The 21,830-nt window shown below is 53.8% G+C and overlaps 1 protein-coding gene and 2 long non-coding RNA genes across 6 annotated transcripts in view; 1 reads left to right on the top strand and 2 right to left on the bottom strand.

The window, feature by feature from the left end:
* Window positions 1-360: 360 nt before the first annotated feature.
* On the bottom strand, window positions 361-3,252 carry LOC119877128. Its single transcript, XR_005371873.1, has 3 exons — window positions 1,678-3,252; window positions 1,538-1,577; window positions 361-1,105 (listed from the first exon to the last, which is right to left on the bottom strand). It is a non-coding gene; the product is annotated as an uncharacterized LOC119877128 (long non-coding RNA).
* Window positions 3,253-6,656: 3,404 nt separating this feature from the next.
* Window positions 6,657-16,601, bottom strand: PKDCC (protein kinase domain containing, cytoplasmic). The gene is made up of 7 exons (XM_038561346.1): window positions 15,895-16,601; window positions 11,527-11,649; window positions 10,592-10,863; window positions 9,890-9,969; window positions 9,528-9,635; window positions 7,810-7,983; window positions 6,657-7,589 (listed from the first exon to the last, which is right to left on the bottom strand). Exons 1-7 carry the CDS (start codon window positions 16,570-16,572, stop codon window positions 7,504-7,506), a joined length of 1,521 nt encoding a protein of 506 aa, XP_038417274.1. The 5' UTR covers window positions 16,573-16,601; the 3' UTR covers window positions 6,657-7,503.
* LOC111090590 overlaps window positions 15,699-21,830 on the top strand; it is a 22,124-nt gene continuing 15,992 nt past the window's right edge. Inside the window, exons 1-4 of one of the 4 annotated variants that reach the window (XR_005372371.1) lie at window positions 15,699-15,838; window positions 18,087-18,201; window positions 18,672-18,741; window positions 19,385-20,098. This is a non-coding gene — a long non-coding RNA (uncharacterized LOC111090590). Of the gene's footprint in view, window positions 15,839-17,128; window positions 17,187-17,358; window positions 18,202-18,671; window positions 18,742-19,384; window positions 20,177-21,830 lie in introns of those variants that run through there. The other 3 variants (XR_005372370.1, XR_005372369.1, XR_005372372.1) reach the window with 3 other exon arrangements.

Raw genomic sequence — 21,830 nt, 5'->3', positions numbered from 1 at the left:
ACACGCATTTTTACAGGGCTATATATATGTGTTTGCATCCTGCTTTTTTTTATTGAACACTGTAATTTACATGTTTTATCACATTGCTTTATAATCCTCATTTTTTTTGTGATTCTAAATAACATTTCAAGAACCATCTGCGTGCATTCAGATCTTTTTGTTTTTTTGTTTTTTTTTTTTGTATTTTGAAGTATTTGCTCGGAATATAGTTTCAAAAGTAGCACGAATGGGTTACATATATAACTTGCGTATTAAAGAGTTAACCTGGGAATTCCTGACCCCAAAGTACCCTAAGTCTCTTCATCTCAGCAAAGTGTTGGAGAGGCTGTAGGAAAAAAAAAAGGTCATTTCAGCATATGTGATAGGATTGTGGGTAATTTAAAAAAAAAAATTCAGCATGTGAAGTCCATTCCGGGAATAGCACTATCTTGAGACCCAAGTCAAATAGTACTAAATGTGCTAAGCAGAGGCTTGTGTTTAAAGAAGAAACTCATTTGCTCTTAATAACTGCAAAATGCTGCATAGCTCAACGATGGAGTCAGAAAACTTCACAGAGCATCAAAGCCTGGTTCAAAAAGATATGGGAAGCCAAGATACAAGACAAACTGTCTTTCCCCATTAAAGCATCTTTGTGCCCTAAGTACGATAGTCATTCCTTAGAACAATGGCTGCCTTTAAAATTTTTTATTGATGGGAGAAAAAAAATGACGAAACAAGACCAGAGCGTTGAAAGGTATTCTATATCCTATAAACAACCTAAAGAAGCATGTAAACAAGGTGATATGTCATAAAATGAAATGTGATACAGATAACCTACCACTATCTTCTGCACGTGTTCAGATGACTAACAAGTGCCTTAAATCTCTAAGTCATGGAAAGCAAGCACTCTGTATTTTATTTTCATTTTGCTTACATGTCTTTCCATCAAATAAATAAGAAGATCGACAAGGTGGAAGAGCAGGACAAAATGAGAGCCTTTTCTAAAGACTGACCTCTGTGCCAGAGGGGCTTCTGGGAAGTGGCCTATGAGTTTTGTTTCCATGCAGAGCGAGCCAGCAGCACCTCTCAGGGCAGGATTATGGAGCACTTGAGCAAACCCCACCTCCTGTGGAAAGGCAGCCTGTCTTTGGTGAGGAGAAATCGTGCCTCCCTAATCTACTAGAGCTCTTTGAAGGGCCAAGTAAGTGTATGGATAAGGGAGAAACAGTAGACACACTCTATTTACACTTTTAAGGAGCTTCTGACGGGCTCCACACCAAAGCCTGTTGAGTCACCACGGGAATGGGGGGAATGTCTGGTGACAATAGGGAACTGGCTTAGAGATAAGAAATATGGAGTAAGGATACATAAGCCTTTCTTTGGATGGAACAGTGGGAAAGGTAGGGCTCCTGGTGGGGGACTGATTCTCCTGAGGGTCTGGGCTAACTGGGTTAACTGGCCCTTGGCAATCCAAGATGTGACCATCAAGTGCTCTGTGTTCACAAGCCACATGTGCAAATCAGCTTCATTGCCCGTGTAGTCACAGCTCATATATTACCTTGTTGACTTTGTGACGTCTCCCGTGACATTGCGAGGTCCTGAAAGGCAGGGGCATGTCTGATATTTCAGCATTCATTACAGTGATTGGCACTTCAGAAACATTTTGTGGCTTAAGCAATCGAGAGGAGCGAGTTGTACCTTGAAATTGTCTGGCTTGCGGATGATGCTGAACTCTTCTCTGTGGGGAAATATCAGCCAAAAGCTGTAAGCGGCAGGGAGGCGCAGGAGACTCACGAAACGGTCTGATGTTCACCATGGGCAAGGATAGTTTGAGTAAAGCCTTGAGTGAAAAATAATTCAAATGGCACTTTGTTTTTTATTATACACAGAGAGTACATATAAATGTATATTGATAATATTGAGGGTGAGAGATTTGAAGCTCTCAGTGTCAGCCCAAGAGAGAATTTTGGGTCACTATAATCCAGTGCTTCTTAACCTATGTTTCATTATGGCTCCCTCCCTTGCCAAGTACTCTTGGAGATATTTTTATCTTTTTTTTAAAATTTTATTTATTTATTCATGAGATACACAGAGAGAGAGAGATAGAGACACAGACACAGGCAGAGGGAGAAGCAGGCTCCATGCAGGGAGCCCGACGTGGGACTTGATCCCAGGTCTCCAGGATCACACCCTGGGCTGGAGGCGGCGCTAAACCGCTGAGCCACCCGGGCTGCCCGAGATATTTTTATCCTAATTGCACCATCTTCATGAAATTTTCATAGCATGTGTATACTCTGTATCTGTTTATGTACTTCGACCCTTTGGAGGGCCACTAGCCACATTTAAGTTCTTTTCATGTCCCAAGAGCCAAGTTTTGTCTCCTTGGGGATGATCACAGCCTTCATGAGAATGCATGCTGTAGAGGACTCCCCGACAATTACAGACCTTACTATCAAGGTCCCTCTGGCTTCAGGTGGGTTTGACCAATGGAGAGCTTCATAGGAGATGGGAATGGACAGAGGGGCGGGAAGGAGAGTAACATGAGTGTACATATTTTTCTAGCTCCCACCTTGTGAAGTCATCTTGTCTGGCTGTGTCCTTTGGTCACTTGACTCCTTCTAGGTTCTCTGCATTCTGGTAACAGATTATATACTCCCTTCCCTTGGGAGGGGTTGGTAATAGCTCTACTGTTACTAGCCCCAAGTTACAGCACTATCCTTGGAGTTCCCTTGTACCTACACATGTAGAAGTTTATCTTATGTTCAGCGTGCTCTCCTATTCCTGTTGGGACCCTGAATGATCGAGGGGAAGGTCTTATCGCTGTACCTCAGGAGAATATCCTGCATCTGGGAGCAGGCCAGCAGAGGGTAGATGAGCAGTGGAGGGTGGGGGGCCAGGTAGGATGCGGCAGGAGGACAAGTAATTACGGCCCTAAAAAAAGAGGCTGAGATGGGCCTTGTTCTGATTTATGGAATGGGGTAAGAGCATGAACTCTCCAGATATGGAAGGCCATTGGGGATCCTCTAGAACTTGAGAGGTAATTTTAAGAAATAGCATGGTTGATCTCCTTTACATAGTTGGGACTTACATAGCACTTTCTCCACCTGATGGTGTAGCATTGGCCTGGATTCACAAAGAAGTTACTATACCAAATAACAGTCCTGCATGATAGACCTCAAAGAGATCCTTTCAAAAGGTCGAGCTCTTTGGGAACATCCTCACTGTTATGGGATGAACCCCAGAGGCAGACCTTGTCTCCTTAAATTGCCTTTTGTTGTTTTTTTTTTTTTTTTTTTTTTTTTAAATTTTTTTTTTAATTTTTATTTATTTATGATAGTCACAGAGAGAGAGAGAGAGAGGCAGAGACATAGGCAGAGGGAGAAGCAGGCTCCATGCACCGGGAGCCTGATGTGGGATTCGATCCCGGGTCTCCAGGATCGCGCCCTGGGCCAAAGGCAGGCGCCAAACCGCTGCGCCACCCAGGGATCCCTTAAATTGCCTTTTGGTGTTTTGTTTTGTTTTGTTGTTTTGTTTGTTTTTTGTTTTTATCAAAGGCAGGTGTGGGTCTGGGAATTGTTTCCAAGGGAAGTACAGGTCTGAGCACATCACTGATCTGGGTTCAGGGAGACGCTGCGCTCCCATGTAAGACAGTGGGAAGAGGGGAAGGAGCACAGGCTTTTGGGGGCTAACATCCTGGCTCTTTACCTTCTGGGCCATCGCCCGTTTCAGAGATGCCATGGGGTTTAAACGAGAAAGTGCATGTAAGGGCGGCCTGGCCCTCTTCCCAGCCGACCGAGTAGTCTCATGCTCTGAGTCTACCAAGTCTTTTACTGGCTCTGCCCCTGAGAGCAGGGGGCAACCAAGCTTTACATGCTTTGGGCTCCAGAAGCCAGAGAGTGAAAGCAAGAAGCCGTTGTCATGGATGGCGGGCGGGTGGGCACATTATCCTGAGGCCTCCTAATCCCATTTTCTGCTTTCATGTTAATCCTCTTCCTCCTGTCTGCCACACACTCAACTCCCAGGGCACTGACCCGGAGAGCACGGCTCCACCTCCTCCAGGCGATGGCAATGTTCCCTATTGGGGGTGCTGGAGGTGGGAGGTGGGGTGTGGTGACAGACTGGCTGTGCCTGGTCCTCCCCAGCCCACCTGGATGCTCTTCCAGGATGGGTCACTGATGAACATTGAGGGTTCAGCTCACTCATATAAGGACAGATCAACCAGTATTTCCTAAACACTTACTGTTTGCTGATACTGGCTAAGATCTTTACTTATAGAATTTCATTCGGTCCCTGCGACACTCCTGTGAAGCAGATATTATTTAGCTGAAATTTGGAGGCTTGAGGAGTTGTCACAGCCCAGATCACACAGAGAGCACATGCAGGACTGGCCAAAATTCCTCCGGAGGCTCTTGGGGGACCAGTGGCAACGTGACCCCCTCTCATATTGCTTCCTACTTCCCAGCCCTAGGAAAGGACCCCCCTCTAGCTTCCGGGTCTGTCACCTGAAGCTTCAGTTGGGTGAACTGCTATTTCTTCGATGCACGAGGCCCCGGGGTAACATTGGCTGTACAGTGGAGTGGAAAGAACATAGACTCTGGGGAGGTGTGGTTCTGGCTTCCGCAGGAAGGGGACAGGATGTACCCAGGAACTGAACGTTTTCCAGGGAGACAGGTGGCTACATGGTAAATGGCCATGGGGAGACGGGAGAGGGATGATTTGGCCTCAGGCTTTTTTACTCACTGTCCCCTTCCTTTCAGGGCACTCTGTCACCTGTCCATTCCCAGCTGCGAATGCTCTTTTCTCTGCCAGAACAAGACCAGCCGTTTTTGCCCTCAGATATCTAGATTCTGAGGTAAGGCTCACTTGCCAAGGAAGAAGCAATCCATTACACCCTCAGCCTCCTGTGCCTGAGTCTTTCTAAAAAAGTTTGATGCACTCTGGCATTTTAGTTTGTCACCCACTCCAAGTAGGCAAGGGCTCCCTAAGTCTTATTTAGATTGCTTTTGCTACCATTCTCCCTCTCCTCTGGGTCAGGCTCAGAGATTAGGGTGGGATTTGAATGCTTACTAAATCCCTTAGCAGCTGTCATCTAGGCTTCAGTTTTCAGGTCCATAAAATTGGAATGATAATTGTACGTTGCTGAGGCCAGAGCCTGCCCCTCTCCTCAGGTCACTTCTAGAAACTTCTAGAGCCTGGCAGGCAGTTCTTGGTTCATCTTCGGCTTTTCCTTTTCTTGCTGAGTCACATGCGTCCTGGTCCCTATGGGCCTATCTGCTGACTGCAGTCTTGCTTTCCCTCTGGGCTGCACAGACCCTGCAGACTTTCCTGCCCTAGTCCTATGACACCTCCTATCCTCAAACTCCATGGGCTGGTTGGCAGGTGGAGAATAGCAGAAGGCAGTGTAAATCTAACACTACTGGATGGCATGGGGCTATATGTGTTGTAGCACGTGAATTCAGCTCAGGAAAAGGGTCTGGAGGCTGAGGTCCTCTGTGCAAGGGTGAAGCCCGAGGTTGGTGAGGACTTGGTTGAGTCATGGTATGAGCTGCTGTGGTGGCTCTGACCCTCCCCACAATCAGCAACTCCAGGTAGCCACAGGCAAGGTGTGGCATGTGTGGGGTAGGCATGGTGGTAGTGAGGTGCAAACCTGAGGATCTGAGCAGCATCCATGATTAGGATTCCAGAATGAAGATTGACTCCTCAGTCCCTTAGAACTCCAGGGACATCTTGTATGTGAAAACTTACAACCATGTCTGTTGAGGAGAAATCGGATTCTCAGTGAAAGTTTGGTTCTTCTTTTTAAAGCCCTCAAAGGTTTGCATGCTACAAAATATTCTAGAAGCAGAATGGTATACAGGAGAGAAATATAGGATTTCAAGTTAGAAGATGTGTATCCATGCTGGGTTCCCTCTGGCCTCAGTGTTGATCTTGAACCCTTAGGTCCTCATTTTCCCTCTGGGCTTCCACGCACTTGGGTCTTCCCTTGCTAGACCCTCCCTCTTAAAGCCCAGGAAGAGGAGGCTGGCCTAACAGACCTTCCTTTCTCTCCACCTTCCATATATTTTAAGCTCAGAGAAAGGCTCTGGAAAATAAATTACCCATTGGTCTGTGGTGGGCAGTGGTGACCATGACCAGGCCCACCCCCATATGGGGCAAAGGCAGGTTGCTTGAAGCCTCCCCCCGATGTGGCTGACATCCCACTATTAGGATGCTGGTCCTTTGGGTAAAAGCTCTATAAATAAAAAGCTGGCATGTGTTAAAGCATGAATGTCCCCAGGGGAGGAAGTCCCTCGTGTCTTTTGTCCAGATATGGATATGGAGGGCCATGGAGGGAAGTGGGCACCATGGGAGCAGGGCCTGGAAACACATTTTGCCAACTTCAGATTTCACTCCTCTTTTTATTCATGAGATACAGAGACAGAGGCAGAGACATAGGCAGAGGGAGAAGCAGGCTCCCTACAGGGAGCCCAATGCGGGACTCGATCCTGGGACTCGATCCTGGGACTCCAGGATCACACCCAGAGCCAAAGACAGACTCTCAACCACTGAGCCACCTAGGTGGCCCATATTTCACTCCTCTCAAGGTCACCACCCATGACCTCCTGCCCTCACTTCCCCAAACAAACACCAAAGAATTAATTGAGGACGTAAGTCAGCCCAAGAAACTGTGGCTTGTGAAGAGTCCTTGCCATGAAATGTCATTTATTAATTGATTTTTTTTTTTTTACAAAAATAAACATTTAATGAACAAGAAGTACAAAAGCTTCTGGATATACAAACTCCAGGAGGGGGGAGAGGCTGGTTTTGGCTGCTTTGCGGCTTTCACTGAAAGCAAATGAGGCAGAAAAGGCCCCGGCCCCACCCCCACCCCAGGTCCTGGCTCAAACTGCAACCTGCTCCTTGACCCCATGTCTTGGCTCATACCTTGTGGGCTCCTCTGTCCCTGCCCCTGCACTGGCCCGGGGTGGGGGGCCCAGTTGGGTGGCCAGAGGTGGCCTCCCTGGGTACAGAATCCCCCACATCCCAGGGCATCCCCGTCAAGTCTTCTATCCGGAACTCAGCTGAGAGAACCCTCCATGATCGATTGTCCCCACGCAGCCCCCACCCGATCGTGACATGCAGCAGCAGCAGCAGCAGCAGGGGCTCTGGCTACATTCTCACACTGTGAACACAGTGATGGGGCTGCCCACAGAATTGTCCCAGCAAGGGGCAGACCCCCAGTGGGGACACCAGCCTGAGCCTTGCTGGCAGCCCAGAGGGTTGGAGGGGCAGTCAGCCCCTGCCCCCCACCCCACTGTGATTCCTGGCCCTGGGGCCAGCAGTCCCATACCTAGACCGGTAACTCACATTTTAACATTTGGCATTATTGCACGTTGTCCTGGTCACCTCACTGTCTGGGATGTCAGCCTTATCTGCAGGGGTTTCTGGGTGACATGCGGTGCTGCTGGTGCAAGTCACTCCCTCCCTCCACAGACAAGCCCAGCTGGTGGGGCTGGTCCGCTGTCAGCCGAGCCCTCAGACAGGTCAGCCGGAGGCCCTCACATATGTAGTCTTGTTGGGATCAGGGACCACGTGGCTCCATCCTGTCTTGAAAAATACCAGCTGCCGACCTGGAGGTGGAGGTGAGAGGGAACAGGACTAGATCTCTCCCTGGAGGTGGGGCCACTCTCCCTAACGTGACTGCCCAGAGGACACAGATACTTGGCTCTCATCCTCTGGCCTTCTTATCTTCTCATCAAAGCTGGCTCCTGATGGGGGACCACTATCTGTTAATCTCTTCCAGGGAACTCCAGTCACCTCCCTCAGCATGTTCCTTTCCCACCGGCTCACCTGTCCAGGTGGTCTGGTTGGTGACCACAAAGGCCTGGCACTGGGCATGGCTCTCACAGATGTCCACGGCCTCAGCCAGGTTGAACACCGAGAGGAGGCAGCCTCCGTGGTGGTAGGATGGCCAGCAGCGGTAGTCTTCCTGGGGGATGGTGCTGTCTGGGAGGCGCTGGTACTCTGCGTTCGGTGATGGAGTTCAAATGAGAGCTCTGTTTCCAGGCATGAGGGCTGGGGCCACTTTCTGAAAGGGGCTAAGACTCATTTCCTAGCTGAAAGCTGAAATCCAGCCCAGTTGCCCTAGTGTGGAGATGAAGGCAGCTACCACTGTGGACCGGACTGACCATTCAGTAAAGGCAAAGTTCACACTTAGTTTCTGGGAGACATACAGCTCCCAAATCTAAGGACGCACAGTGTGTTCAGACAGCACGTGACGTGGGCACGTAGTGGGATAAACACACACACAGACTTCAGTGTGCCTGTGAATCTCCAGGGAATCTTGTTAAAATTCAGATCCCGATTTAGAAGGTCTAGGGTGGGGCATGGGAGTGGGCATTTCTAATGAGCCTTGGGTGTTGCTGGTCTGCTGATCACATTTTGATTGGCAAGAGTTTGGAGCACCCCTTGGTCCCACTTCCTCCTGGCCTTAGGGAGAGAGATTAGGCAAGCTCTTAAGGGAGTGGGCAGTTAAGATTTCTGAAGAGGAATGCAAATGAATGTGAAACACAAAAATTACCATTTGGGAATCCACAACTCGAGTGTTTGGAGAGGAGGCTGGAGGAAAAATCTTCCCATTACACAGAAAGAGCCCCCGGATGCTCTGATAGCTCCTCAATCAGGAAGCTGCTTAGCTGCAGGCCGCCTGTTCACCTGAGTCCTTCCTGCTGCCTGGGGAGCCCCAGCCCGGGACTGATAATGCAGAAGCCCTGGGCCTCTGGCCACCCCGCCCTCCTGCCTCCTTCTTCTACCAGGGACTAGACCAAAGTCCAGGGCTGGCTGTGATTTATAGCCCCATAAACGGCGTCCTCAGGGACAGAGCCAGCCATTGTTCACCTCGTTAAACTTTATTTACAGGGCTAACGAGGGCTCCCCCACCCCTAAGACTGGCCAGAACTCCTTGAATACAGAGGCTGCCCACCCCTGGCCCCCCTGGCAACCATGATAAACCCCAGGGCCTCAGCAGAGGGACTACAGCAGTGGCTAGAATTCTCCCCCTGCTCTCGGGCTTCTTGACTGGTTTCGATGTGGAGGCCCAGGTATGGTCAACCTCCCCTCTAGCCCCAGAAGGGTAGAGGAAGGCAAGAGAAGCAAACATATATTGTACTCCAGCTGTGTGATGGGAACCAGGTTAATTGCTTACACACACTTCACCTGGCATTTAATCCCCATAAGCATTTTGGGGGGCAGATAATACTAAACCCAATTCACAGATGAGAAAAGTGAGGCTTAAGGTGTAGGTAATATGCTCAAAATCATGTAGTCAATACATAGTGGGGTCTGGAGCCCCCAGAGAAGGGGCGTCAGTGCCTCCCCTTCTCCTAAGTCAAGGGAGAATTAGTTATTCTGTCTCAGCCAGAGAGAGGACCTCCAAGTAAAGGCTAAAGAGTCAGTGGTCCTTCAGGTGTGCCTTAGGAGGTTGGGCCACGTAGCCCATGAAGGGGATCACCCACCCTCCCACCTGTTCCCCACCTCCCCAGCCCCTGAGCCCAGTCAGAGCCACTCACCAGCTCTGCTGCCTGCTGAGGTGTTCCGCAGATACTGCCCACTCCGGTACAGGTGCAGCACTTTCTCCAGCTGGGCCAGAGTCTCATCTACTCCCCAGGTGAGCTCTCCTGCAGAGTGCAGCGTGGCTATGAGAGGGCATGTGGGCTCCTACTCCTCCCCGAGGTAGGCCACCAGCTGCCTCTCCCTCTCTTCCTCTGGAGCCTGTGCCCAGATGACCAGTGGACAGGGAAGGGGGTTTGCCACAGAATGCCACTTTGGGAAATGATGGTTTCTGGATGTGTTGTCCTGGGTCATTCTCATCCCCATGCCTGCCGGGGGAGGGGCAGGGTGATGAGAAGCAGATGGGCCCTGGAGAGCTCACCTGTGGCGTTAACAATGCTGTCCAGCAGAGGCCGTAGTGAGGGTGGGGCACTGTGGGGCAGGAGGTATGTGAAGAAAAACCTGGGCCAGAGAGAAACCAGGGGCTCAGTGGTACAGCCTTGGGGACATACCCTTCTTCTGCCCTGATTTGGGACAGAACCCTAATCTGGCCAGGGAGCCTGACCCCTCAGGCTTACCACCCAGATAGGGATCAGAATCAGGGTAGGAATCTGGGCACATGCTAAGGCCACACCTTAACTGCAGTGTGAGGTCTGTTTTGTCATCCATCCCCAGAACTTCCCCACCACCCAGTCCCACATCATCCCCTGAGCTGATCGCTATCAGAGCAGCCCCAGAGCCCAGGCCCAGTGAGGAGCTTCCAGAGGTGAAGGACCAGGGGAGGAAGGGGTAGTGCCAGTCCCACCAGCTCTCGCTCTGAATCTGACACTATTTTAAGAAGCCTCCAGCTGCCACCCCCCAACCCAGATTCTCCCTGGAGCTATTTTTAGCCTCATCATTAGGAGCCTGAATGTTCCCTTCTTGAGTGGGTGGAAGGATTTCCCCACCCCTGCTGCTTCATTGGTCAAGGCTGAGTCTCCCCACCCTGGTTGGCCTCCTGGACCCCCTGTTGGCTCTCCTCTTGCTATGCCCTCCTGGGCCCACTCTCCCTCCCCGGCCTTCCCGGGTGGGGGGTGGAGGTCACCTGTAGGCATTGTAGAGGTTGCGCTTCTCATTCATGCCCTCACACCAGCCCTGGGCTGAGCAGGGCAGGGTGAAGTTCCTGGCCGGAAACTCCAGTATGCAGTCTGTGCTGCTTGTACACGGTGTCTCCTCCACACGTGCGTCATCCAGATCTGTCACCTTCAGCTCCCCATCCACCAGCACAAACTGTCGGGGGCGGAAGTCCAGCAGAGTGACTGAGCCCAGTGGGGAGTGGGCCAGGTGGTGAAGGAGCCGGCCCAGGCTCAGGCAGATCTGAGGAGCACACACAGGGTTGCTCATATACTTCTCTCCTGAGAGGGGGTTGGGAGGGGGGACTCCAGGGCTTGTCCCTTTGGGGTTCTGGACTTGCCCTGGGGGTGGGGTGGGGGTTGGCTTTCCTCTTAAAGGCCCAGGGGCTTACTAAATGCCTTCCAGAGCAAGCCAGTGATTTTCTATTAATCCTGGGCTAGCCTGACCCTGAAAGTCACACAGAGTCGGAGGAAATAGGCAGCACGGAAGTGTGGGGATCACGAAGCTCCTCCCTGAAGTTGCATCTTGAGTATGGTTTTAGTTCAGTGTGTTGATATAGAGTGAGGGTCAAGATGACCTCAAGGTCTTTTCTAGTCCTGGGACACTGGCCCTCTTGCAGCCAGGCTACGGGAGTGTGTGTGTGTGTGTGTGTGTGTGTGTGTGTGTGTGTCTAAGGGGAGCAGGAGCACAAAAAACGTCAGAATCCTCTACATCTTCCTTCTTTTTTTAACCCTTTGGCTGATGGCCGAGTCAGTTTTGCTCCATCGTTCCCTTTTTTTTTTTTTTTTGGACTGAGGAGGAGTCCAAGCTGCTCTGGAGGGCTGGCCTTCTAAGGGAAAACCATGCCAGCAAGGAGCCCAGGGCCCGGCCCTCTCCCCTGCTCCCTGGGCCCTCCTCCCTGCTCACTCGGAATCGGTCCTCCCAGGAAGTCTGCAGCAGCTGGATCATCTCCACAGGGGCGCCCAGCTCTGTGATGGTGGTCAGGGTGTCCGGGATGTCCTCGCTGTCCTGGTAGCAGTAGCCATAGAGCTGGGGGAGGCACAGGGCAGGTCATTAGGTCACAAGGTAGGGGTGGGGACAGGGAAGGGCCGGGCTGTCAGATGCCCCCTCCCTCTGTACTACCGCCCCGTGCTCCCCCATCCCGGGGCTGTTGCTTCAGCGCAGGCCAGAAGAGAACAGCAGCATTGCCTCAGAAGCCTACAGCCCGGGCTCCTGCTGGTGCAATCAGCCTCTTACCTCCTGCTGCTCAGGTAAATGGGCAGGTCTGGACACCACGTGTCAGCCATGTGCCAGGCACTGTGCTAAATGTTTTACATGCGTAACTTGATTCTTACAATAACCTTACACAGACATAGTAGGTACTATTATTAATCTCCAGTTTACAGGTGAGGAACTTAATTCAGATAAGTTAAGTTACTTGCCTAATGTTGCACAGCTAAGAAATGCAGGAGCTTGGATTCAAATTTATGTCACTTGGATTCCACAGTTTGGTTCTTTCTAAGAATACCATTTGTTAATCAACAAGCCAGCAAATGGGTATTACACCTCCTCCCCTGCTCCAGTCTTCTATTTCTTATCATTTTTACTTTCTGGCAACTTCATGGTTTCTCAGCTCTGGTCTTGTGGGAGGAAAAACAAGGTCCCTCAGGACTGGTAACAAGAACAAAATATCTAAGGGGCACATCCTTGTGGGGGGTAGGGGGAGGTCACACCCAGCGATGGGAGTAGTAGTAAGGAATGGTTTCTGGGGAAGATTGGTTCTTTGGGGGTCTGTCCACTCCATAGCACCTGAGGGTGGGCTTGATACAGCTCAGCTAGTCAGGGACTTCTCGGAAGCACAGCCTGACCTTGTCATTAACACCTAAACCAGCGTCGACAGAGAGCCCCACTTCCTCCAGCCTCTCCCACCACACTGCACATCGGTAGGGGTCAGATGCTGCTCAAAACAACCAGCACCCTGTGGGGTAGGAACACAAAGGCTGAGTTGTCCAGGCCACAGTACAGAGAGGGGAGAGCTGCACAACGTAGGGGCTGGGGGGGAGGTGTTGCGGCACAAGGGGGAGCCAAGCCCATAGGCTAGATGTCCCTGCATACTGTCACCTCTCTTACCATCATTTACACCCCTCCCGGGTCCACTCCAGGCTATCACATGTCCTGTTTTGTCCCAAGAGTGCCCTTCTAGCTCCCCCTTCCCGGAGCCAGCTGCCCCAGCCCTGCTGGCATGAGAGAAGGCGCGGCTCGGGGCCACTGGCCACCATTAGATCACTAGAGCTGCGAACTGGGAGACCACGGGACAGTCCTGGGCACCCTCTTCTTTCCCCTTTCTCTGCTCCCCCACCTTGCATCAGCCCAGGGAGGCCCCAGACCCCGGTGGGGCGGGGGTGGGGGGGAAGGTAAGGGGAGCAGCCCTGGGGCCTGGTTCTCATTTTCTTGCCCAGAGTCTGAGCCTTTGTGGGAAACTTCTGAAGGTTATTAAACACCCGGAGGTCGTTAAATGCGCTGTTAACGAGGTATTAATCAACACCCCTCAGGAAAAAATAAAAAGACACCATTAACCCCCCCAGGAAGCGTGAGGCTGAGCATTTCAGTCGCATCTTTTGTTCGTTTGGGAGAAGAAATATACTCTAGCAGGGCCAGAATCTGCGCCCAAGCAGGCCTGGGGCCCCATCTGAGGCCTGAGATCCTGGAACTATGGAGGTAGGGGGGAGGGAAGACCCTTTTGCCCTTTGACCCTGGGCTATAGAGGCATCTATCACGTGAGGAGTGTGTGTGTTTGTGTGTGTGTGAGGGGTGATGGAAGAAAGAGAGAGAGATTTCGCCCAGGCAGCCCCCCAGACACCGGAGAAAGTGCTGGGAGGTGCACGGTGGGACATACTACCTGGGCATTTTCTATTAGAACCCACAAAACCGACTGTGGGGCTGCCAGAGAGGGGGACTGGACCTCAGGTGGCCTGGGGGAGCCAGAACTCAAAGAAAACATTCTTTGGCTCTTCCACAGTTCAGCAGTCAAATGGTTTTGAAATTTTAAATGATGAAGAGGTTAAAACATTATTTCTAGTTCCCTGAGTACCCTCACTGAAGCCTCCTGAAGAAGAAGACCCCACCCAGAGCAGGCTTCCCTGGCTGCAGAGGTGGCAATGCTGAAGAAGCCAGAAAGCACTGACTGGCAGTGGGGGATAAGTTGGGGAAATCACCCCCAAAGCAGTTCCTAAACTCATACTAAGGGACCCTTTCTTCTCTGTGATGGTAACTTGTTACTTTTCCCCAAGTGGAAAGGACCGGGACTCTCCCCACATTATAACACTTGTGTTTTAAGGCAACTACCCCAGTCCCCAACTCTGTAGGAGTCACACAGCAATATTAGACCCAGTCTTGGTCTAGTGAGGGAATGGGTGAAACCTATTCAGTTGTTTTTACACACACACACACACATATATATATATATATATATATATATATATATATATATATATATATATTTTTTTTTTTTTTTTTTGTGCCTTCAGACTTGGGCAGGGGGCCTGACATGAAAGTGAAGGACCATTCTGTGATACGGGTGGGGGCAGTTAACTAGATGGTGGTCAGGAAGCTTGGGTGTGGTAAGTCAGGGAGGGAGAAATTCCTTAAGAGACAGAAAAGCCCATCAAAACCTCAACCTGTCCTAAGATGGGGGGGGGGGGGGAGATCCTAAGCCAACACTTAATGTCCTGCTTCTTCACTGCCTCAGAATCTGGCTGACACCCCAGGGTTGCCAAAAAGTTCCCAAGAGCCCCTGGGAAGCGAAGAGAACAAGATCCTCCCAGTTAGAATGGCCACGTAACCAGTCGCTCACTCCCTGAAGCACCAGGCACACAGTGTCAGCTAAGCAACCAGGCATAACCACCCACAACTGTTGGCTATGCCCAACTTCCTGCAACCAGTTCAGGGCCTGGGACCTGGTCACTAGTGTCTGGTCAGAGTGGGGTGGCCTGGGAGACCTGGAGCCAGGAGGAATATAAATAGCTCTCTGGCCTATCTCTCTTATTTTGCAATACCCACCCAGGCTTGGAGTCTATCTCAGTCCTTACAAAAGGAGGGAGGGACTCCTAGATTTCTGAGTTCTGCTGGGTGCAGAAAGGTTAATCTGAGTGGGCTGGGAGGTAGAAGGTGTGGGCAAGGGTCCTCTCCTGGGAAGTGTGCACACACCCTCTGTTCAGTGGGCCAAGACCAGTCAGGGATTCCCCTCAGTCTGCTCAGACATGTGCAAAGGAACAGTCTGTCTAATCCTAAGGCCGACTCAAGGACAGGGAGCTGGGGGAGAGGAGGAAGTGGGTGTGTTAGGGCAGTGCTGGGGCTATGAGAGGCCCACTCTCTTAGTCTAGCCTGGAGGGGACAAAGTCGTGTCTCATCTCTCCCCTCTGCTCCCCAGTGAACAGGAGAGACAGAGTCCCATTTAGTAGGAACCTAGGCATCTGGCCTTTTCAGTCTTCCAGCCGCTGAGCACATCTGCTCTGATAATGTGACACTGAGCCACTCAGGCCCGTAACCTGTCCCCTGAGCACTGAGCTAAGACCTTCAGGCTTCCTCAATGATTCAAGGGCCGACTTTGAGGCCTGGGGAATGGTGGGGTTACTTCTGGGAAGGGCTGTGCATTTTCTGGCCCTATTCCCTCCAGCCCTTCCAGTGGCTTCTGGGTGGGGTAGGAGGTGGAGATATTCTCTGGGAATCAAGCCTGATACAGGGTCTCTTTCTAGCCCTTCCCTACCCCGTTGCTGTCCCGTCCCATCTTCAAAGCCAGACAAGCCACTGGACGTTGAGAGAAGAAGTGGGGTTCACATTCCACCAAGAAAGGGGGCCCTATCACCGCGGCTGGAATCCTGACTCAGGGATGACCTCTGTGTCTTGGCTTGGGGGCATTTCCCTGGTGCTTCGCACCCTAGCTCCAGCCGGAAGCAGGGTCCTAAGTCCTAACTGCCAGGCAACCCCTACCGCGAGTTTTGGGACGCTCTCTGTCTTGGGCTCTGTCTTCAAAGGCTATGGGGGGAGGGGGGGGAGGACCCATAGAGAGACCCGGGAGTGCCTCCCTAACGAGACGCCCACTCAGGAGCGAGAGGCAGGGCGGTGTGGTGGGCAGCGGCCACGGTCGGGGTTCGGCCCCTAGCTTGACCTGGACACAGTCGCCAGGGCTCCGCTTCTTTCTCTCTCCGGCCGAGCGTTCTCCTCCAGTCCGAGTGACCAGGTGACCGGCCCGGCGCGTCCAGCCTGCACCCTCACCCCCTCGCCCCTACCCCGTACCTGCAGCACGTTGGGATGCCGCAGCCGCTCCAGCAGCACCATCTCCTTGAGCAGCTTGTGGGCCGCCAGCCGGTAGCAGCCCCTCCGGGCCCCGAACTCGCGCACGCAGCTGCCCAGATCGTGGCCGCCGAAGTCCACCGCCTTGAGCGCCACGGCGGCGCCGCCGGGCAGGCGGACCCGGTACACGGCCTTGGTGTAGCCCGAGCCCACGTACTGAGCGCCCGACACGTTGCGGAGCGCGGCGCAGCCCAGGCGCGGGCCCGAGCCGGGGGAGCCGGGGGAGCCGGGGGAGCCCGGGGAGCCCGGGCCGGGAGCCGGGGGCCAGCTCGGGGCGCCGTCGGGCGGGGGCCGGGCCCGCGGGGGCCGGGGGCGCTGCAGGCCCGGCCCGCCCGGGGCCAGGTCCATCAGGCGCCGCCGCTCCGGCCGGCCGGCCCCGGGGTCGGGGCCCGGGCCGGGGCCCCCGCGGGAATAGCGCTGCACCTCCTCGTAGCGCGCCCGGATCTGCCGGGCCAGTTCCCCGCGGCCCCCGCGACGGCCCGGGCCCGGGGCTGGCGACGGCCCGGGGGACTGGCCCGGCCGCGGAGGCTCCGACCCCGGTGCGAAGAGCACGTTGAGGACGGAGCCCAGCAGGAAGGAGGCGCAGAAGCCCGCGGCCACCGCCGCCCGCCGGCGCCGCATCGCTCCCCTCCCCCTCCCGCTCCCGCTCCCGCTCCCGCTCCCCCTCCCCCGGCCGGCCCCGCGCGGCTCCGCGGCCCCGGCCCGGGAGGCTCAGGCTCCGAGGCGGCTCCGCTCTGCGCCGCGCCCGGCCCCCCGCCCAGTCCGCGCGCATGGCCCCGGCCGCCCCGACCCCGGCCCCGGCCCCGGCCCCGGCCCCGGCCCCTCGCGGGCCGCGCATCGGCCTGACACTTGCCTCCCTCCCGCCCTGCCCCCGCCGCTTATGAGGCCGGAGCCGCCCCCGCCCCGCCCCGCCCCCGCCCCGCCGCCTCCGCGCCCGCCCCCGCCCCCGCCCCCGCCCCCCGGCTCCCGGCTCCCGGCCCGAGCCCGTCCTCGGCGCCGCCCCCTCCGGCCGCCCGGCCCGGCCTTCCCCGCTGACTGACAGCGGGACCTCCTCCCGCGGCCGTCCGGGCCTGGGAAGCGGGCGGGGGCGGCTCCGGCCCTGCCCAGCGCGCGGGCCCCCGAGCTCGGGCCGCGGGAGGGGGGCGGGAGCCGCGGGCCCGGCGCGGGGGCGGCTAACGGGGCCGCGGCCGCCGGATAACGGGACCGGGAGGCGGATAACGGAGCCGGCCGGCGGGGTGCGGGGAAGGTGGAGGGAGGGGCGAGGCCGGCGGGCCGCGAGCGGGCTCGGGGGCGCCGGAGGTCCGCGCGACCTCAGACCGAGGTCCCTCCGGGGGCCACGGCCTTCCTCGGGTGCGGCTGGGACGGAGGCTCCTCGGGGCAGAGCTGGGGGGTGGGGGTGGGGACGTGGGTGCAGGGAGGCTGACACCTGTGAGCCTGCGTGGGTCGGGAACTCTGGGATCAGGGAACAATCGTGAGGTTTTAAAGGCTGCCCTGTTCAACCTCAACCGCCAGGTCTTTCTGGTTCCTCACTCTCGTCGTCCCTGAAGCCCCAGATAGCACTCCTCTCCCCGGGGTCGCTGCAGGCAGCAGCGCATCGTGAGCCACAGGCACGCCGCTAGGCTGTGCGGAGAGTGCGTTGGTATCCACGGACGTGCGTGCTCCAGGCTGTCTGTGGAGTGTGTGTGCATCGGTGTGTCTGGAGGGGCCACTGTGTGGGAGGAAGGGAGTGTGTACCCTGTGTGTGAGTTGGTGCTGACTCCGCCAGAACTTCTGGTCCCTCCTCCTCCCTCCCTGATTGCATCATTAGTGCTAATTGAGGGGCTTTCACACGCCAGTGCATTAGCTGTTTGGAGTGAGCTCCCCCCTCCTGGGAGAGATAAGCTCTGCCCCTCCCCATCCCGGCCCTCCACTTCCCCACAGCCCTGGAACTGTCCACCCAGAACCTCTCTCCTTCCTGGGCACCTTCCTGCCTCCCTCTGGTTCTGGACTGAGTAATCTCTCTCCTCCCTGCAGTGTCAGAGATTGGCTGGAGAGGAGTCAGGGAGGTGTCAGCAGGACCCCTCTCTGAGGGGTGTCAGGGAGGGGAGGTTATCCTTGGTGGAGTGGGGGCCTGGAGAGCTCTGGCATTCCTACAGAATACAGAGTCACTGTGATGAGAGAGGGGACAGGAATCTCTGCCTGGTTCTTTTGGACATGGAAGGACAGAGGAGAGGACTGAATCTTTGATATCCAGCCTCCTATCCCACTGAGGTAGGGGCATCCATCGCTGACTCTTGGGGTTCCCTAAGACGGGAGAGTTGGGGCCCAGTCGAGCTTAGCAAGCACGGGAAAGGCAGAATAAGAAAAGCCACGGTTCTCCTGAGAACCTTGGGTTTGGTGGGTTCGGTCTGGTCCTGCCTGTCGCTCTGCCCTGTGCTGGCCCACCTCTGCTGGGTGTGGGGGGAATGGTCTGAGCAGATGCCCTCCCCAGCCCTCACACCAGATGTCTTTGTTCTAATTAACTGTGCTGGGAAAACCAACCTGGGTTTGTAAACAGAGCTACTGGCTAAAGTCAACAGGGAGCAGCAGCAAACAGCAAACATTCTCCTCACACAGCCTCCATCCAACCCAGCCCCTGGGGAAGAAGGGAGGCTTGCAGATCATGAGGCCCCCTAGCCCACTGCTGAGTCAGGGAAAGCCTGTCTGCCTCTGTGACCCCAATATGGCTGTTCCCTTCCCAGTTCCAGGGGCTCGGCTCCTCTCTCCTGGTGAGGACTGGGGATTCTGGGAGGAACAGGGTTGCTACCCAAGGTAAGCTCTGCCTTTCTTCCAGCAATCTTCTCATATCTCCCCAGCCAAACCTCTGCATCCAGGAGGAAGCCATGGAGTAGGGTGGGGGTGGGGTGGGGGGGTGGATATTCCTTCAAGAGCTTTCCTTGGGGCCTGCTCTGCTCTACGGTCTCAGAGAAGCCTCTGAGCTAGGCTTTGGCATTGTGAGTCTGTAACTTAGAGTTGGTGAATATAACGCGAACATTGTTAAGTGTGTTACACATCAAGTAGGTATTATAATAACATGTTCTGAAATTAGATAATTATTCCTATGATATCTTTGCCAAGCTTCAGTGTTTCTATTATGGTTTGAAAGTTCAGTGCACACAGGGGCCTGAGAAACAGGCACAAATGTACATACAACACACATGTATAAGCCCACCGAGCAGGAGCTTCACACACACGGGAACAAAGGCGTTTCAGCTCTCTCCTCACACCCACTCTGTCTCCCTTGCCAGCTTTCAGACACACAGACATATACAATCTTTGATGGAAATAGGTTTTTGGCCTCTGAGAAAAAGGGATTGCACTTTTGGACAGATTAGAGTTTCTGAATTGGCAGTTCTTGAGTTCTTAACCAAATTCTGCTTGTTTGCTTTTTTCTCTTTTTTTCCCTGCCACCCAGGGAGAAGAATCATCATTTCAAAGAATTGAAAAAGACACAAAATACTGCTTCAAGCTTGAGGATCTATAGCCTGCCCACCCGAAGCCTCTGTGGCAGGGTCCCTGGAGACCCGGCAGGGCCAGTCCCTTCTCAGGCCAGTGTCCAGCTCTGAGCACTGAGTGCCACCTTCACAAGAGGGTCTTCCTCCAACTGTCACTCAAGGCCACAGCAGCCCTCAGATCAGAATATCTGCTAGTGTGAAGGCTCAGTGCTGCAGACACACCACATCTTCCTGCTCCTCCCTGTGCCTGCCACATCCCTACCCAACCAGAAGGCTAACTTGGTTAGCAATCCTTAGGAAGGAAGCAGATGGTTTAGACCCCAAGATGCTAGATTTCTCTGGAAATGTCTTTTAGGTACCTCCTTTCTGCATGTTTTGTCAGGTGGTCCCAGGCTGCCAGGATTGTGATACCGGCCTCTCAGCCTCAGCTCCCTTTTCCCTCCAGCCCAGGTCTTAAACACCTCTTTTGGAGTGGCATGCTCCTGCTAGAAAACTTGGGGGATAAACTGAACCGGACCCTTGGGCCTCCATGTACTGCCCCTGCATGGAGCCAGACCTCCCCAGCTTAGTGCCCTGCTGTGTGTCCGGACTTGCAGTCATTACCTGTGTTTTCCCAGGTTGCCCCCTGCCCCCCTCCCAGCTCCTCTTTCCAGAAATATTCTCATCTAGCTTCACCGTGTGGTCTTTGCTATCTGGTTTTTCTAGGTCTCTCAGAAAGTAGCAGGTTACACACAACACTTCTCCAATGGGAGGTACGTGGGTCCCTGGGAGCTTGAAGGTATATTTTCAGAGTTCTGTGGATTGATTTCCTTTAAAAGGAAATGTACGAAATACATTTGTCTGGTTTTGGAAACCTTGAGGTAGAGTCAAGAGTATGGGGCTTAAGAGTCAGAGAAACCGGGATTCAAATCCCATTGGCTGAGTTACTTTGCGCAAGGTAGTTAACCTCTGTGTGTCGAGTTTCCTCATTAAGAAAATGGGAGAAATTGGGATCCCTGGGTGGCGCAGCGGTTTGGCGCCTGCCTTTGGCCCAGGGCGCGATCCTGAAGACCCGGGATCGAATCCCACGTCGGGCTCCCAGTGCATGGAGCCTGCTTCTCCCTCTGCCTGTGTCTCTGCCTCTCTCTCTTTCTCTCTCTGTGACTATCATAACTAAATAAAAAAAAAATGGGAGAAATTAATAGTACCTACCACATGAAGTTGTTGAGTGATAATATGCAAAGACATGTAAAGTGCTCAGCACAGCATAAGCCCTTAAAATTATGTGATCTATTGCTAGTATTCACAGTAATATCAAACAAGTAAACATTTGTAAGACAGCTTGGTTGGCTGTAACTCTGCCCAGAGGCAGAAATGACTTGACTTCCATCCTGGTTCCCACTGGTGAAATCTCTCAGTCTCCCAGACTTTCATTGGGCCTGGAATGTTCACTTTTTTCCAAATCAGCAAACCAGCGGTCGGTTGATCAGAAGAAGCCTCCCTGCCTCCCCCACCACCCCACAGTGAGCTGTGGAGGGAGGACCATGAATCAGGGCCTGACTGATGTCAAAGTGAGTTGAGAGCAGGAGAGGCCTCAGATCTGTCCTCCCTGGGGCAAGAAGCTGGGGGGGGAGGATGGATCCAGAAGAGGAGGGGGGAAGGAAAGGGGTGGAGTCAGGCGGCCAGCTCTCCCACCCCCACTTCCCTCAGGTAGGAAGTGAAGCTGACGTTTCCAAAATATAAAAAACAGATGATGAAGGTCAGGTTTCCTACACACTGGAGAGCGGGAGCCCCAAGGCAGAGTCCCCAAGAAATGATGTTAGACAGAGATGGGGGCAGAGGGAGAAAGAGAAGCGACAAGATAGAAAACGATGCAGAGACAGGGAGGCAGAAACAAAAGCCCTGAGTCCTGAGAAAGATAGACAAAGAAAAAGCTGTGACTCAGGAGAGAGCTTTCTACTAATTTCTGGAAAAGAGCTTAATTCCTCTGTGTGGGTCCCAAGATGCAAACATGAGCCATTATGATTCCATGGCCCTGTCAGTGGGTGAGGCCCTCCAGGACCCTACCAACCAAAAGGCTTTGTAGGCTTTCTGAGTTCTACTGCCCAGGCTGATCTCTCTGTGTTTGGGCCTCTGGATCTGTGGTCCTGAGTGTCCCTCTAGTCTCCCTCCCTGGGGAGGGTTCTTTCTCCATCCACCTGCCAGCTCAGTCTCACCCACCAGCCCAGAGAGATGCTCTATGATGGCTTCTTTTTCCCTTTCCTGGCTGGCTGTGTCCTCCTCCTATGCTGCTTCCTTTGATTGGAGGAACGGGGTAGGAGAGGGGGAAGACTGAGAGGGCTGTTTAGAGCCATTACCTGGGGGGAAGGAGCAAGGGGAAGGCCTTGGTATTGGACCCAGCCCAGAACTAAGACTCTATGAGAGCTG

The sequence above is a fragment of the Canis lupus genome, chromosome 17 (assembly GCF_011100685.1).
Source record: "Canis lupus familiaris isolate Mischka breed German Shepherd chromosome 17, alternate assembly UU_Cfam_GSD_1.0, whole genome shotgun sequence".
NCBI classification, from domain to species: domain Eukaryota; kingdom Metazoa; phylum Chordata; class Mammalia; order Carnivora; family Canidae; genus Canis; species Canis lupus.
The sequence above is the reverse complement of the archived record's forward strand: the minus strand, read 5'-3'. Positions and strand labels throughout refer to the sequence as shown.